The 17,137-nt window shown below is 53.1% G+C and overlaps 1 protein-coding gene across 2 annotated transcripts in view; it reads left to right on the top strand.

Annotated features, from left to right (window-relative positions):
- The window catches only part of ZFYVE9 (zinc finger FYVE-type containing 9), a 1,362,935-nt gene that overhangs the window by 1,040,833 nt on the left and 304,965 nt on the right, over positions 1–17,137 (top strand). For both annotated transcript variants that reach the window (XM_069642200.1, XM_069642199.1), the window contains exon 15: positions 3,138–3,218. In XM_069642200.1, coding sequence (XP_069498301.1) covers positions 3,138–3,218 — 81 coding nt within the window. The remainder of the gene's footprint in view (positions 1–3,137; positions 3,219–17,137) is intronic.

Here is a 17,137-nt window from a genome sequence, read left to right as displayed (position 1 = left end):
TCAGCAGGGAGCTGCGCTCGTGCCACGAGTGGGAACTACGTCAGGACCAGGTGGATCGGCTCTTTCGACGACGGGGCAAACCCCGGATCAACCTTTTCGCAATGGTGACGAACTCCAAGTGCCAGAGGAACTCCAAGTGCCAGCAGATTCCCGCAGCCGAGGAGCATGGGCGATGCTTTCTCGTTCCCTTGGGACGGCCTGTTTCTATACGCGTTCCCTCCGTTGCTGTTGCTGCTCCGTCTCACCAACCAGCTCAAGAAGTCCAGGTGCAGAATGATCCTCGTCGCACTGGTGTGGCCGAGGCAGATCTGGTCCCCGGACCTTCTGGACTTGTCAACGTCCCCACCAGTCAAGCTGCCGGCGGACGCGGATCTTCTCTCCAGAGAAGGAGGCACCATTCTTCATCACGACCAAGAGTCGCTGAACTTGCAGGCCTGGCTCCTGCAGCACTAGAGTTTGGAGGGTACGATATCCCGGCTGACTGCAGAGAGGTTGTTGCAAAAGCCAGGGCGTCCTCCACTCTTAAATGTTATGGTCATAAGTGGAAGAGGTTCTCTGGTGCTGTGCACAGAAGATTAACCCTCTGCTGATTACGGCCCCTCAAGTACTGCCGTAGCTACTGTCGCTGGCCAAAGCTGGACTGGCTCACGCCTCCATCAAAATACATCTGGCTGCCATCTCCCGAAATACCAGGACTACGGGACGGGCGTCCTTGTGGTCTCATCGCCTGGTGAAGGAATTTATGAAGGGACTATTCCGATCGTTCCCACTGGTGAAGGCTCCAGCCCCGGCGTGGGAGCTTAATGTGGTGCTGACCAGGCTCATGGGGGGGCCCCATTCCAGCCTATGCATTCGGCGCCTTTGAAGTTTGTCGTGGAAGACCGCGTTCCTCGTAGCCATCACCTCCGCACGACGAGTGGGAGAGATCCAGGCCCTATCTTGCAAGCCTCCATACTTGACTTTTCACGACACGAGGGTGGTGCTGAGGACGCCCCCCTCCTTCATGCCCAAGGTGCCATCGGACTTCCACCTCAACGAGCCCTTGGTGTTACCAGTTTTCTTCTCGTCGCCTTCGACGCCGGCCGAGAGGACTTTGCACTCGCTGGATGTAGCTAGAGCGCTGAAGTTCTACGTGGACTGCACAAAGAGTTTTTGGAAGACGTCACAGCTGTTTGTGAACTTTGGGACTGTAAATCAAGGGAAGGCTCTCTCAAAGACTTCCATTTCCAGATGGCTCTCCGGCTGCATCATGCACTGTCACCGGTTGGCAAACCGACCGCTGCCCGGCCGTCCGAAAGCCCATTCGACCAGAGCGATCGCTGCTACCACGGCGTTCCTGTCTGGTGTGCCCCTGCTGGACATCTGCAGGGCTGCTACGTGGAGGTCGACGCACACCTTCACAAGATTCTACTGCGTCGATCGGGACTCCAGGGAGGAGTCCAGGGTCGGCCAAGCAGTGCTGCGCAACCTATTCGCTTGAGGTGAACCTGGTGAGGAGGTAAGAGATGCTTAATGTTGAGTTGTTGTATTGCTTAATGTTGAGCCTGTTGCTACCTCCCGTGGTTGTGCATGTGTGTACTACTATGTATTCTTTTATTCATGAGCATGTGAATCCATGCCAGACCCCATGCTGGAGAAGGAACAAGTTACTTACCTGTAACTGTTGTTCTCCAGCATGGGTCTGGCATGGATTCACATGCGAACCCTCCCGCCTAACCCTCTGCGGCTCTTCACTTGGTCATACTGCCACTTTACGTGCTACCAAATCGGAGGATGGCTGCCAGAGGCGGGGTTTAGGGAGAGGACAGTCATTGGCTGGGGGCAGTATGACCCAGAGATCAGTGATTGGTTACTACTAAGAAAGACAGATCAGAAACGAAACTGATACTGATTTTTTCTTTACCGAGGATTCCCAACCTGACGGGGAATATTCATGAGCATGTGAATCCATGCCAGACCCATGCTGGAGAACAACAGTTACAGGTAAGTAACTTGTTCCCTTTTTAGGTTTAACAATGTTACAAATGTGTGCTTGACATATTGTTTAACAAGGGTTTTTCCCTTTGCAACACTTACTATGCTGTTCCCTTGTTCTAATGTTGAGAGTTTTTCAAGGTGCTCTTTTGCTTTTTGACTGTTTGGGATATTTCTGCTGCTCTAGGTGTGGCTGGCTCAGTATTTGGTTACTCACACTTCCTTCACTCCGTAGGTACGTCTGTCATTGATGGTTCATGCTTGGCTGCACAGGGCTTGCTCTTTGCTACGTCTATGCCTCATCAATGAAGATCCTTGAAAACAAATCTTTGAAGTTAAAAAAACGCTTCGACATAAATCAAGACTAAAAAGGCAAAACCCATCCCCAGAAAGGGAGGTGCCTGCCCATACTTCATGAGGGTAGGAGTCGCTCTATTTGCACGTGCTCTGAGGGCGTGGGTTGGGCAGCCACAGAAGAGGTAGAGTAAATGCGTCTGCCAATGTGCAACTCAGGTACACTGCCATAGTGTGCGAAAATTAAGAAAGTGTGATCACTGAAGCTTGGTTGTGAAAGCCCACTCGCATACATCCAAATTCCTAATTGGCACAAATCAAGACCTTGTTGGTGTATATGGCCAGTTGACCTGCTACCCAGACATTCTGCTTTGTAACACTCATTCTCTCTATTGCACTGTTTTCTCCATAGTCGCGCTTTGTGCAACTATATGCACCAAATCCAAAAATGAGAATGGTGACAAGGAGAAAAATAGGTGTCACTGAGACATGCCATTATATCTAGGTACTGTATGATCAATGCAGTATGACTAGAGGGTTAGAGCTTTGGATTCAAATATGGCGAATGAGGCTTCTTGAGAAAGTTGTTGCCCTTAATTATTATTCTCCTATTAGTTCAGTTGGCATTGGTCATACAGTGCTTAAACAGTGCAAGCTGAGCACATGACCTTTGAAAAACATGGATTGTGACGTGGCCAAAGGTTTGGTATGATTGCGGTTTGCATGCGTCACCTTTTATAACTGCCATACATTTTTAACAAACCTTTAGGTATTGTTTTCTCTCAACATGAGGAGTGGAGGAGGTTCACGTGTTCAACCACTCATGCTGCAGGAGTCTCCCCTAACTACCTCTTCTATTATCATTGCAGTTACTGGTGCCAGCTTCTTTGTGTTCAGCGGAGCTTTAAAACAGTCTTCAGGGTTCTTGGCCAAATCCAGCATTGTAGAAGGTAAATCATTCAATTGCATGAGCTATTTTATGTTTTCTGGCAGACTCACCTACTGGTTACACACATCCGTATATCACATTTTGATTAATACTTTTCTCTTTTAAGCATTCTTTTCATTGATCTTCACATGGTAATGAAACATCCGAGGTTTCTATTACAGCCTTTTTTGTATCTGAGTGAGAGGTCAGTAATGTGAGGCTCACAACTGGATTTAGATTTCTCAGAATTGAACATTTTATTGTGCAGACAATTGTAAAATAACCCCTAACTAAACCTACTCGACCATGGGATTCCCTACCTAGTCTAATATCTCTGGTCTAGGGAAAACCTCCTAGCATTCACAAAACTAACCCATGCGTGAAAAAGAAGGCGTAACTGGGGAAGTACTGCAGGGAACTACACGGAACGCCCACACGCACGCGAAAAACCCGTATTCATAGATCCGAATACGGGAAACCCGCGCACGGCAAAAGACACGCACAGGCGTCAACGCGTCCGCCACACGAAGGCAGGCGGAAGCGTCCCCGCGCACAGTATAAAAGTGCGCGCAAACAACAAACGCGTATATACAGCTACGTTGAATGCCCCATTTGTCGCAGCACTGATCGTGGGACACCGCAGTAGGAGAATAGCCAGGGCACGCATTTTCGCACCACGGACAAGCCTTTTTGGGATGCCTGATGACCAGGTCTATGGCAGGTATAGGTTTCCACCCCATATCATCCTAGACCTGGTCAGGGAGTGGGAAGATGACCTTACAGCCCCCACCCTTTGCTCCCAAGCATTGAGCCCCTTGGAGAAGCTGCTCAATGTCCTGCATTTTTTGGCCACTGGGTCATTTCAGCGGACTACTGCTATAGTGGGGGGGGGTCTCACAGGCCACGCAGTCACGCTGCCTACACCAGGTACTGGCAATCATGACAGCGCGCCCCTCAGTCCGCAGGCACATATACATGCCAAGAACACCCGCAGAAAGGCAGGCCGTTGTCCTGGATTTTTTCAGGGTGGCACACTTCCCCAAAGTGCTCGGTGCCATAGATTGCACCCATGTGGCCCTACGTCCACCTAGGTCCACTGAGCACATATACCGAAACCGCAAGCACTGGCATTCCATCAATGTACAGGTGGTATGCGATGCAAAGGGAATCATCACCTCTGTCTATGCAAACTACCCTGGCTCCACCCATGACAGTTTCATATACAGAATGTCCGCCCTGAGCCGGGCCCTGGAAGCTGGGCATCATGGCGACACATGGCTCCTAGGTGAGTACAAATGCCCTTGCACATGCATGCAAGTCACACACAGACAAATACCCAAACCCTAATAATCTCAACTATTATCACCTCCCCAGGGGACAGTGCCTACCCTCTGAGCAACCACATAATGACGCCAATCCGGAACCCCACCACACCACCCCAGGTAAGATACAACGCCGCCCATATTGCAACCAGGGCCATAGTGGAGCGCACATTCGGAGTGCTCAAGTCACGTTTCCGCTCCCTTGACCGCTCTGGCGGGCAACTACTCTATGCACCACCAGTAGTGTGCAGGATCATTGTGGCAGCATGTGTCCTGCACAATGTTGCAACACGGCAGGGCGTCCCGGTGGACATGGTGGTGCCCCCACATCTCCAACCACAGGCACAGGCGCTGCCCATGGGAGGGGATAGGGCATGTGGCGAGGAAGCCCGGACCCAGCTTGTGGCCACATTTTTCACCTAAACTCCCACCCCTGCGGAGTGCTCACAGGCCTGGCACATACCAGGTGACAATCGATGATGACAAAGAGACAGTCAACTGTCACAACCCTACCACCCTGAGATAGTTGCCATGGAAGTGCCACATCGTCTGCATCCCTAGCTACTTAAACACAAGCTATCCCGTGTGACCAAAAGGCACACATATGACATGATATGGCCTATACACAAGTATTTCAAGGTGCAATGAGGCAGGGAGGGGGGAACAAGGGAAGACAGACCACGGTAATACTAGGCCAGGTGTCATTTAAATTGTGCAGGGGAAGGGGAGGGGGGTGGGGGGGGGGGAGTGCAGTACAGGGGAAGTAGACCAAAAAACAAATGCATAGGTCGGCTGGTGGCAACTGCAAAGGTAGGTGCAGACAAGTGCTGGGAAGGGTGGGCTGTAGGGATAGAGAGACAGTACCGCAGTGCAGGGGTTGCCAGGAAGGCCGTGCAAGTGGAGAGTGGCTGGGCCAGGGACCGAGGTCGGTGAGAGTGGCCCAGTTGCAGCTCCAGTGCAGTTCCAGTGAAGCATTCCGCAAGGGAGAGGCAGAGAGAAAGCAGAAGCAAAGAGGAAGATCTTGAGGTGCTTCCAGAACTGGAGATGGTTCCCCTCAAGTTCAAGTGAGGCAGGAAGGCTGTTCCAGAGGGAGGGCCCTGCCGCGGAGAGATCTAACCCCAGCTAGTTGCTCTGAGAAGCGGATGACCCTGACATGCAAGGTGTGCATCACACACCCCTGCAAAACAGGCCATGGCCATCACTGTCATGTCACTCAAACCCTCCCAAACCACAACATGACATGGCAAGCAATACCCATACACCAACACAGTAACGATGAGGTCACATTGCCATGTCCTAAATCTACAGTGGCATCAGACAATGATGCCTGACCCGGAATCAGATGAAATGACAGACCAACAAAATCTCCCACCCAAAATAAGTCATTTCCAAATGCATTAGAAGAGTTGTAGACGTAACATAACAATGAATGCTTGTCTACATGCACATTGTGCATTGCAAAATCAACACTGCAGCTCATGTGTGCTGTGTCCTACTCCTGCAATACACTGCTCAGCGCACAGCACAGTGAACAGCCTTTGTGTGTGATGCACACCCTGAGCATCACAGCTAAGTGACAGACCACATCAAACAGCAAATTAGGCATGTACAGGATCCATAATCGGTCACGGAACATGTGCTGCAGGGACACAGTGGGCACCAGAAGGCAAACATTGTACACGTGGATATGCAAGGGTGGGAGTACATGTAGTGCATCAGAGTGCAAGTGTGTGGTTCTGCAAGGACATGCACTCCACATATGCATGTGCACTCAAGTGACCATTAGTGTTCTCTACACATCACATGTGAACATTCACCATGTGTACACCCCAGCATGTCAAACCACAACTATCCCCTCGCACCTGAATGGTAAACACAACACATGAACAGGCATTGATCAGCAGAACACAACATGTACATAGGATATCACCATTACAATGTCAGAGTTCCCATCACACTGCAGGGCAAGGCAACTATCAACAACAACCCCCCCTCCCTCACAAATGACCATGACCCACTGAACAACTGCACCTGGGTCATGGAGCCTTCAAACCTCAATTCCACCTGGCCACAGGATCACCTTTACCCTTCGTCACCATCTCCCATCTTGTGTGTAAAAAGGTGCCTGCACCCTCATAATCCACACTCGTATACAAAATCCAAGCCATAAAAACGAACCAGAACACCCTCCAGTAGATGACTTGACGTAGCAGTACCTCACAAAGGCCAAGTACTACCACAATGATGCAACAACCAAGGTAGCACAGTAAAACAATGTCACAACAGGATGTGAAACATGTGTGGTACATGACATAGGATGATGCACCATGAACGTATGTGTACTGTCACAGGTCCCCTGTACAGGCGCGGGAGTGTCACGAAACAACCACCCCCACCATGTCCCGGGTGCCTGCAAGGTCAAACTCACACAGGCCCCTGAGACCTTGGTGGGGAAGGAGGTTCAGGGATATGCAGTCGGGACAGGTGTTGACACACTGGATGACTGGAATGAGTGGCAGGAGAGGGGAGGAGGAATGACACATGAAACTAGGGAATGCACGAAAATGTACTACCTGCATGAACACATACACAATCCAAACAAACTTGGACATCATTGTCATGGCCTTCTGTAGTCCAGGCTTAGGAGTGGTACGAACCAACCACCCCCTCTAGGGTTTTGGCACCTGCAAGTTCGGGGCTTACACAGGCATCCGCAACCCCAGCGGGGAAAGAGGGTCAGGGAACGTTGCTTGGATAGGTACGGGAAGCAGGAACACCGGGTAGAGGGTACAGGGTTCAAAATTGCATAGGATTACGGGTGATTAGGGGGATAAAAACATACCAAATTGAACCACACATACATCCATGCATTAGTACACTCCCCAGCAAGCCTATGCAGAGCAGTTTGAAAGAAAAACAACAAGACACTTAGCTCTGGTTTTGAGTGCTGGCCTCCTGCCTACGCACTCTCGGGTCCGGTTACAGGAGCACTGCAATGCTGCAAAGAGAGCCACAGTCAACAACCTGTACGTGCCAATTACACAAAAACACAACACCAAACATGCCACAGAGCAACAAACTACTCTACAAACAGACAATCTGGTGTAGATCCTTTGTACCCATATATAACATCACCCCTGTGACGGGTCATACAAGTCAATGCAGTAAGTCAGCCGCCGGTGGGTGCGTGGCAAATGGAACACCAATGTGTCACAATTCACACAACATGCAATGTTCCCTGGGTAAGCAGACAGACCCATATAGCAAGCCATGACTTCTGAGCAAGTTGCGTACCACCATGACCGAAACAAAGTTGGCAGTGCATTTATCATAAAGTACATGGAAAAGACATGCACTGCACCCGAGTATGTCCCTTGCTGTATGTCCCTGTGAGCTGCCCCTTTCCATGTCTCGGAAGGCTACATGGTTGATACAAGTGCCTCAATGGACCTTGGTGTACCGGAGGGTATGTGCCACTGCCCCTGCATGTGTCCCAGACAACCTTACAATCAACAGCGATCAGTCCACCAACACATCTGAGCTGCATTGTGCGCTTCAACACCAATATTCGTCTAAGCTCACCCTCAGTGCTGTGACTAAGCCTGCATGTGCAACTCGCCTGGTGCAAGCTTTGCTGTGTCGTGGCCCCCCCGTGCTGCTCACCTTGCCTGCAGTTCCTTGGAACATGTCAGCAGTTCTAGGATGTGGGTCTGCAATCCCTGTGCCTCTGCTTGTGCACACATGTGCATGTGGGCACCAACAAACGTGCCCAGAATTCCGTCGTCCAGTGGGCCATGTCTGCTGGCAAAGGTGCTCTGGAGGCTCATCCCCCTGCAGAAAGGGCATGAAATACATATGCTTCAAAGTCATCTGTGTGTGTCTCATCAGGCATCTCATTACTTGACCATGTCAGAGAGTCACATCACAAATCACACCATCAGTCCATCTTTCACATCCAAAGTGTGGAACACTATCTACAACATGAATTGCAACAAGCACGTGTACAGTAAAGATATGAAACATACTACACAATGCATAGCAATTAATGTACACATTAATCATGACACACCCCATCTAGCAAAAGCTGAACAGTGGACAATAACACCAAAATCATCCCCACTAGAGGTGTCAACACAAGTAACACAGCACCAGACATGCCACAGATATGACAGTCCAAAGCCCTTGTGTAACACCGAACCATCCTTGCGAGCCCATGGACAAGGGAGGCAGGAGTGGCATATGTGAGTCAAGGACCCCAAGCAACAACCACATACACAAGACAAGCCTGAAGGGCCCAGCTGGAACAGACAGTGGATGCCTTCAAAAGCCACAAAGCACCGCACCGTCACATGAAAGCACAATAGACTAGCAATTTTAAACTAAATCAACTATTAACTAATTACACTAACAATGGAAAACCTACATTACCTAATTAAACTAACTATCAAACAGAAACTTAACTAACTAAACTAAAAGAAAAATCAAAAATGGCCACATACGACCCGGGGGGCAGGGGAGGCACCCAGGAGGGGGGAGGTACAGGGTGCTGCTCAACATCCACATGCGATGATGCTGAGCCAAAAAAAAAACCTCCATGGGCTCAGCGCCTGCACAGCCCGACCTATGTGGGAGATGGATGGTCGTCCGAGTCTGGCTCATCCTGGAAAGGAGGATGTGGCACAGTAGCCTGGCCACGCCTAGCCGCAGCTTGCCCCTCGTTGGCAGCAAGTCTGCCGGACGGGTGAGCCTGGTTCTGTGGCGATGTGACGTAGGTCTTCCTCTTGCAAGGTAGCACGTGTAACACGGAGTTCCCCCTGCAAGGCCTGGCTGGACAACCGCTGCACCTCCCGGCAAGCCTGTAGCTCAGCCGGGATGGTACGCTCAAGCTGTGCAAACCTCTCCTCTGCCTGTTGCCTCTGGGACATCATAAGGACACCCAGAGTGGATCTGAGGGAAGCATACTCCTCCGTCAGGGCATCCATGTGCGCCTCTGCGTGAGCAGCAATTGCTTGACGCAGAGACGACATTTCAGCCTGGCGTGCCCTGTCTGAGGCCGCCATGCCCAGCCTGAGCGAGCGGGCCGTGGACCGTGCCGCCTGCTGCTGGAGAAGCACCTGCCTAGCAGGGGGGAGCACAGATCGGGCCACACGCTCCATGCTCTCAGCGATGTTCTCCATTGCTGCCCCCCTGCCGTTCGGAATTGGCAGTCATGTCTTGCTCCCACTCAGTATACTGCGGTTGCGCGCGGCGTCCGCGTTGCCAGGCTTGACCCCTGCGGGACCCAAGGACCGGGGGTCCTCGCTGTGTTGGCACCGCCCGCGGCTGCACGACTACATGCCCCCGTCAACGTGATATCCCAGGCACATCAGTGACTGGTGTGGAGGGTGACCCTGCGTCCCGATCCATCACGGGCGGAGGAACCAAGACTGTCTGATCCCTCAGTGCAGGGGTCGCAGACAGAGGAGTGTCCACATCAGAATCACTCACCCCTGACACATGGACTTGATGCTCATCCAACTGAACATGGACGTCATCAAGGCTGGACTCGTAGGCAGCCAGAGACAAGATGGACTGCAGCACTTGGGGGTTTTCGTGGCCTACACCCCACGACCCCCACTAGTGCCGGGTTGATGTGGTGGTAACAACCCTGTGTCTGGCATGACAACACCATCCCCCGCCTCCATTGCGTCATCACCTGAAAAATAGAGGGAAAAAAGGTCACTACACATGTCAGAAGCACACAACACACACACACCGACAGCAAACGCATCCGGCAGACATGTGACACACAACATATAACCTGGCATGCATGCTGGGTCAACTTTGAATAACTTCTGTGATCAGACCTGTTGAAAGGTGGCAGTTTCCATGGAAGTGGGTCTATACAGCGCAGAAAATGTGTACGCCACTCATTACCTACATGTACAAGGACTCCATGGTGTGTGCCAGGAAATGTGAAGGCAGTGCAATGTCAAATTCAGGCATCACGTGCATTGTGCATTCAATGTGTACCATATCTAGAAGCCAAGCACCCCTCCACCCCAGTACCAAAGCAGGGATGCCTAGCATGGTATCAAAAGGCTGACCATACACCTGTGTATTGACAGGCAGTGTTGACTGCCATCAACAGCTTAATGTGATTCAGGTGACAACACTGCAAATGATGCTGGGACAGTAGGCAGGACACATGATGAAAACTCTGGAGGCCGCCCACGTGTGAAGAAGACACAACAAGAGTTGGACAGTCATTGGCCATTGAACAGGCTGAGGCCTGTGAGCCACACAGATTGTCAGAGCCTAAACATGTGTGCAACGCAGGACTGAGCCACAGTTGACATGGGAAGGCTGATGAGATGGCAGGCAATGTATGTAACCAAGGACTTGTATTACAGTGATCATCCACACAAGGACACATAGGGGCATGCGTGCAATGAACATCGAGCATGATTGGGCACTCATGTCCCTGCGGGACATCTGACCCATGCACAGTACAAGTGAGATACCCTGCATCGAGTACTAAGGCTGTACCACACGGCATATGTCTGGCAGATTCTACGCTGGATGTTAGCATCTACACAGGACACATGAACAAGAAAGTACACATTGGCAAGATTGAAGCAGACCAGTGCAAAGGTGGAACTGGGGTGCAGAGTGGCGGAGGAGGGGCAAGGGAGCATGCCTACATGGAGTCCCGCAGGCAGAGGAGACATGCATGACGGAAGCATTACATTACTTACACATCAGAACCATGTACACGTCACATGTAGCGGCAATCATGCACAACACATACCACAAGTGAAACACACACGTCCTCAACAAACACGCATCAACACTCACTGGACTGCGCATCAAAGTCCAGCATCTCTCCCACTCCTTCGACCAATTCAGGTGGTATGAACTCTGCAACGAGAGCCTCATGCGGAGTGAGCTTTTCCTCCTCTGGTGCAGGCCCACCGCCAGTCACCAGAGTCAAGTTGTAATTAGAGGCACGCTTGGCCTTAGTGCTGCGTTTGATGTCATTCCAACGCCTTTTGCACTCTTGCGCCGTGCGCACCTCATGGCCGAATGAACTGACATGTTCCGCAACATGCTTCCAGTGGGTGTCAGGTTGGGCAGCCGTAGTGTGACTATTGGCACCCACTAGCATGTCACGGCTGTGGCCCCGCACGTAGTCCACGAGGAAGTCCAGTTCCTGCTTACAGAAAGGCTTCTTCCTCGACGTGCAAGAGGTTGTAGCTGTGTGTGGGATCCCAGCCTGTGCTGCAGGTGCAACCTTCCTCCTCTTGGACTGTGGCGCAGACCCTGGCTGGCTAATGCCGCCCTGACCAGTATGGCCAGTGGGTTCGGTGGATTGAGCCAAGGGAGTGGCAGGTGGAGGGATGACTAAAGGCCTGACTTGTGTCAGTGGCAGCTGGGTGCCCACTAATGGACCCTGCGCAGCAACATCAGCTGTGGCAGGGTCATTGACCGCAACGGTCCTGGTTGGCAGACTCACAACCGGGGTGCTGTTGGGTGCATCTGCCCCTGCACTTGCCAACACCCGGCTGTTCGGGGCAGCAGATGACATGACTGCCCCAGGGACACGTGTCTTGGTCTGAGCAGCCCGGCCTGCCCCTATGGTTTCCCCCCTGGCCTGTTGGAGATCTACCAAGGGCCCTTCAAGTGCCAATGCAGCCTGCGCTGGCAGACCCTGAGCCTGGCTGGCGGTGTCCACAGCTGCACCTGCAGCTACCTCTACCCTTGGGCCCGTGGCAGTCGATGGAACGGACTGCCGGGTCAAATGGGTGCCAGTGCCAGATGCAGGAGCTGCATCCCCTGGAACCACAGGGGGTGGTGGCATGACTGCACCGACACATGGCACAACATTGTGCTCAAGTGGCGCACCCCTGCCTCTTCCCCCTGCCGCCCTGGACACCCTGGAGTCCTCCTACTCCCTGGTCACCACGGCCACGTCCCCGACCACGCCCGCCACGAGGAGGACGCCCTGCTGAGGCGCCCCTCACCTTTGGTGGCCTCCCAACCATGGCACTGATGTAGTAGTGCTGGCACAGATGGAGTGGTGCCAATGGGAGGTGTACACCCAGTGCTTTAAGTGGGGTAAGAAATTGAGGGGGGGCCCTCGTTTGGGGGCGTGGCCTAAAAGTGCACAAATCATAGTAAGGTGCGCAAACATATATAAAAATGTATTTGAGCATTTATATATTTGTTTGCGTACTACTATGGTTTGTGACTTTTCAAGCCTTCTTTTATATACATAGCAATGTTACATATTTCTATGTTTATAAAAGGTGGCTTGTAAGTGCACAAAGCATAGTAAATTACGCACACTTGTGTGCTTACCTTACTATGGTCTGTGTACTTTTCAAGCTGTCTTTTATAAACATAGACATTTGTAACATATGTCTATGTTTATAAAAGACGGCTTGAAAAGTAGGCATCTTTTATAAAGCGTTGAGGACGGACAAAACCCAAGGTGGCTTTGTCCGTCGACAAAGCTTTATAAAAGATGCCTTGAATTGTGTACGATTCAAGCAGTCTGTTATAAACATAGAAATATTTCTACGTTTATAAAAGATGGCTTAAACGTACACAGTTGAAGGCATCTTTTATAAAGCCTTGCCAAAGGAGAAAGGCGCCTCGAGCTCAGTGATCTCTGCTCTGAGCAGAGATCACAGACCCTGAGGCGTCTTTCACCCTCTGCGAACCCGCGGGCTCCGTGATCTAATCTGCATATTTGATCATGGAGCCCGCGGGTTCGCTGAGGGTCAGTGACCTGGCGAGGGAAAACTAAAGGACTCTAGCTTCCTCTGATGGCCCCTCAGATGAGGGGTCATCAGAGAAAGTTACAGTGACTGACGGAAGTGCCAGCCAGGCACAGCAACGGTGTGCCTGGCTGGCACTTCTGTCAGCTTGCCTGACGTTAAAGTGGTGGGCGCATCTCCCGTCGCGGCTGCGGCCGCGGCGGGATAATGCGTCCTGCCATGGCGTGATGAGGTCGGGGGGCCCCGGCAGGGCCCCGGCTCAGCCCCACTTTTTGGAGACTGCCGGGGCCCGGCCCCGGCAGGCCCCGGCCCACTTAAAGCACTGTGTACACCACAATTGACCTGGGCAATTGGGGTGAAGGGGGTGGGAAGCAAGATGTTAACAGCCCCTCTGCACCTGCAAGGCTGTATGTGACCCTGGTGATGTGGTGACGGGTCACGCAACGCTCAGGCACCCCAAAACTGCAGTAAAACCGTGCACGCAACCCTGCAGCCTACGTGCGTGGATTCAACCTCCCGCAGTATGCGGTGGCACCCAGTAACACGAATAACGCATACGCGTGGGACACGCAGGCTACTATGACATCGAAAATGGTGCGATACACAGGGGCACCCGCAGTGGGAAAAAGAGAGTGTGCGACTCACCATCTGACTAGCGCGATGCAGAAAAACACGCGTAGCCAATACCCCCGCCAAAAGAAGAGATACGTCCTTGATAGCTGTGAAGTTGTGATGGCGCGCGAAACAGGAAGCAGCAACACACGTCGGTCTCCACGAAAGGCACGTACAGCGAAATGCTGGGCCCGCTCACCTTTAACCCGTGCTGAGGGAAACGCACGCGTGCGTCACGTCACTTACGCGCATGGGCCCTTTCCTCGTATTACACGCGGACGTGTAGTTTTTCTCGCGCGCTGAAATGCCCATGCACGCCTGTGCGCGTCACGTCACAGGGGCGCTTGCGCTTCAGGGGCCTTCTGTCCAATGAAATTGCGTATGCGTGCAGACGCGCTTACGCGCTAAGGGCCTTTCCTCGAATTACACGCTGACGTGCCGAATTTTCACATGCCAAATCACTCCGTATCAAGCTGGCCACGCGTAAGCCCAGAAGGCCGAACTACTGCCCCCCAGAGCCACGAGCACGCTCCCACCTGCCATCTGCTGCTGCCTGACTGCCTGCTGCCCACGTGCCCTGCCATTTGCTGCCTGCACATCAGCCAGGGGTGCTGTTGCTGTGACCACCCCTGCTGGAACCGAAGACTCCCGACTGGGATTCCATCGCTCCACAGCCCAGCCCCAGGACCCAGTTGCACACCCACTCCTGCCTCTGGGGTTGTCATATCGGGGCAAACACCATCTGAGACCACTGAACCCCCGGCCAGAGAGGCAGGGGGGCACCAGCTTCAGTGCCACCGAAGTATGTGTCCTGGTGGAGCAAGTCCTGGGGCAGTATGATGCCCTCTTCGGAAGTTCCCGCGCCGACAAGGAAGGACGGACTCGGATCTGGACTGACATCGTGACTGCCATCAACGCGGAGGGGGTGGCAGTCCGCGACTTCCAACATGTCAAGAAGCGCTGGGAGGACTTCAGGTCCAGGACCCTGAACAAGGCCCGGCGCCTCTTGAAGGCAGCGGATGCCAAGGGGCGCCGGGGCCACTTGTCGGAAGAACAGATGAGGGTCCTGGAGCGCATATCCCCAGCGCTCCACATCCAGGTCCTTGAGAGGCAGACCCGTCTGGAGTCGAGCGGTAAGTGTACATGCATCCTGATTGTGAGCTGTGCGTTTGGTGATTTTTCAGTAGTGTGCAGGTTGCACATCTGTTTGTATGGGGTCGAGTATGGGTGGGTGTGTACAAGGCCGTGGGGCTAACACATGCAAGGGCTGGAATGTGAGACATGGATGGTGCTTGTGTGTAGGCTTGCATGCCAAATGCAGTTGTGTGGGCACACATGTTTGGATGAATGTGTATGTAAGTAGATATGTCCGTGATGTCACGCATGTATGTTGTTTTCAGCTGCATGTATCCGCACTGTGTACATGTGCATCTGTGTGTATTTGACAAGGGTGCAACAGTGATGCAACATGGATGCACGTGACAGCCGGATGAGGAAGCCTGATTGGCAGATGTGACATGGATGCCCATCTGAACACTGCGACACTTGGCAGAGGTGTACACATGCATGCAAGTGTGGTGGTGTGTGTACATGTGTGGTGCACTTCCTGTGTTGCATGTGATGTCTGGCTCACCTTTGCCTGCTCATGCTGTTGTATGGGTATGGATGGTGCTGGCAGTTGCGATATGGCTGTGGTATGGCTCATGTGTGCGTGTTGAAATGACATGTGTGTTGGGGATTGTGATGGCATGTCTGAGGTTTGCCAATGCCACTCATGTACAACTGTCATGTGTGTATGTGTCCATTGTACAGTGCCCTGATGCCTGTGTTTTATTTCTCCCTGTCTGCAGCGTCAACTGATGAAGAGGGCGGAGAAGGTGCTGTGGAACACAGTGGCGGGGATCCCACCGCCAGCCGGAGACGCAAGGCCCGGCTCCCCTCCCATGTTGTCATCTCGTCGGGAAATGAGGAGTCCGTTGCCGCGTCCCAGGCCGCAGCTGCCGGGGGGAGGTCCAAGAGGCGGAGGTTGGAGTTGGACTCCTCGGCAGCAGAAGGGGCAGCTGGGACCCCACAGGGCCCAACGGGGGATGATGGCACGGAGTCATCCAGGTTGGTGGGGGATTTGGTGGAGGAGGAGGCCGTGCAAGCAACAGAGACGGGGTCTGGAGGTGGGGATCCCACTGGTGCTAGTGGTGCAGTGCAGGACCAGGGACAGGAGGCAGCACAGGCCGCCGCGGAGGTGCCTGTGTGCAATCCTGTCCCTGATCCTGTCCCTGCATCATCTTGCACCAGCAGGGATGCCTACGTCCAGACCCGTTTTCAGTCAGGGGATGAGCAAACGACAACTGGCCTTCCAATGCCTGCGGACGTGGCTATCCGGGTCCAGCCTGTCCTGAGTGGTGTGGCGTTGCGTCAACGGGCCATGCGAGGTGACCTGCAGTCTTTTCATGAGGAGACTGCACATCATCTCGAATGGCTCGTTGACCACGTCAGCCTGCTGGGACAGGTCATCCAGGCCGGATTCCTCCGTATGATGGGGCTTGCTACGACCCCCTCCTCAACTGAACCCCCTACGCGCCAGTCGTCCTCCGTGCCATCTTCCCACCCATCAGTCACCTGGGTGCCCTGTGGAGCTGCCTCTCACGGTGCGGCCAGGCTGGTGGAGGAGGCATCCCTGCCACAGTCGGGAGTCGGACGTCCAGCAGGGGTGGCCACATCAACGACTGCACCCCAGCCGGCGGAGGATGTGCAGGCAGCAGGAGGCAGTGCACGGGCAGAGGCACAGCAGCAACGTGGTGGGAGCCATGAAGGCTCGGGGCCTTCAACATCTGAGGGGCAGGCATCGGCCGGAGGGCAGGAGGACCCAGGACAGAGAGTGTCTTCCATGTGGCAGCGGTTGGGCCACGCCATAGATGCGGAGCGGCAGCAGGCGGAAGAGGCACGGCTCACAATGGTCAGGGCAGAGAACTCCATGCGGAGGGCCCTAAGGCAGGCCGAGTGCCTCGAGGCAATCCGCAGGGGTTTGGAGGTGGACACGTCGACGGCCCTGCAGACCCTCGGGGCCATGGAGGAGGACCGCCTCCGGGACATTGAGCAGGAGTTCGATGATGCCCTGGCCCGGGACATCCAAAAGTGAGCCGTCAAACTAGCCCGCTGCCCTTGTACATAGTTATGTAGGTTGCGTTAGGTTTCCTTTTTTTTTGGATTTATTTTGGACCTTTTGGACATTGGCCACATTTTTGTAT

Source organism: Ambystoma mexicanum, chromosome 1q, assembly GCF_040938575.1.
Source record: "Ambystoma mexicanum isolate Mex_15411 chromosome 1q, UKY_AmexF1_1, whole genome shotgun sequence".
NCBI classification, from domain to species: Eukaryota; Metazoa; Chordata; class Amphibia; order Caudata; family Ambystomatidae; genus Ambystoma; species Ambystoma mexicanum.
The sequence above is the reverse complement of the archived record's forward strand: the minus strand, read 5'-3'. Positions and strand labels throughout refer to the sequence as shown.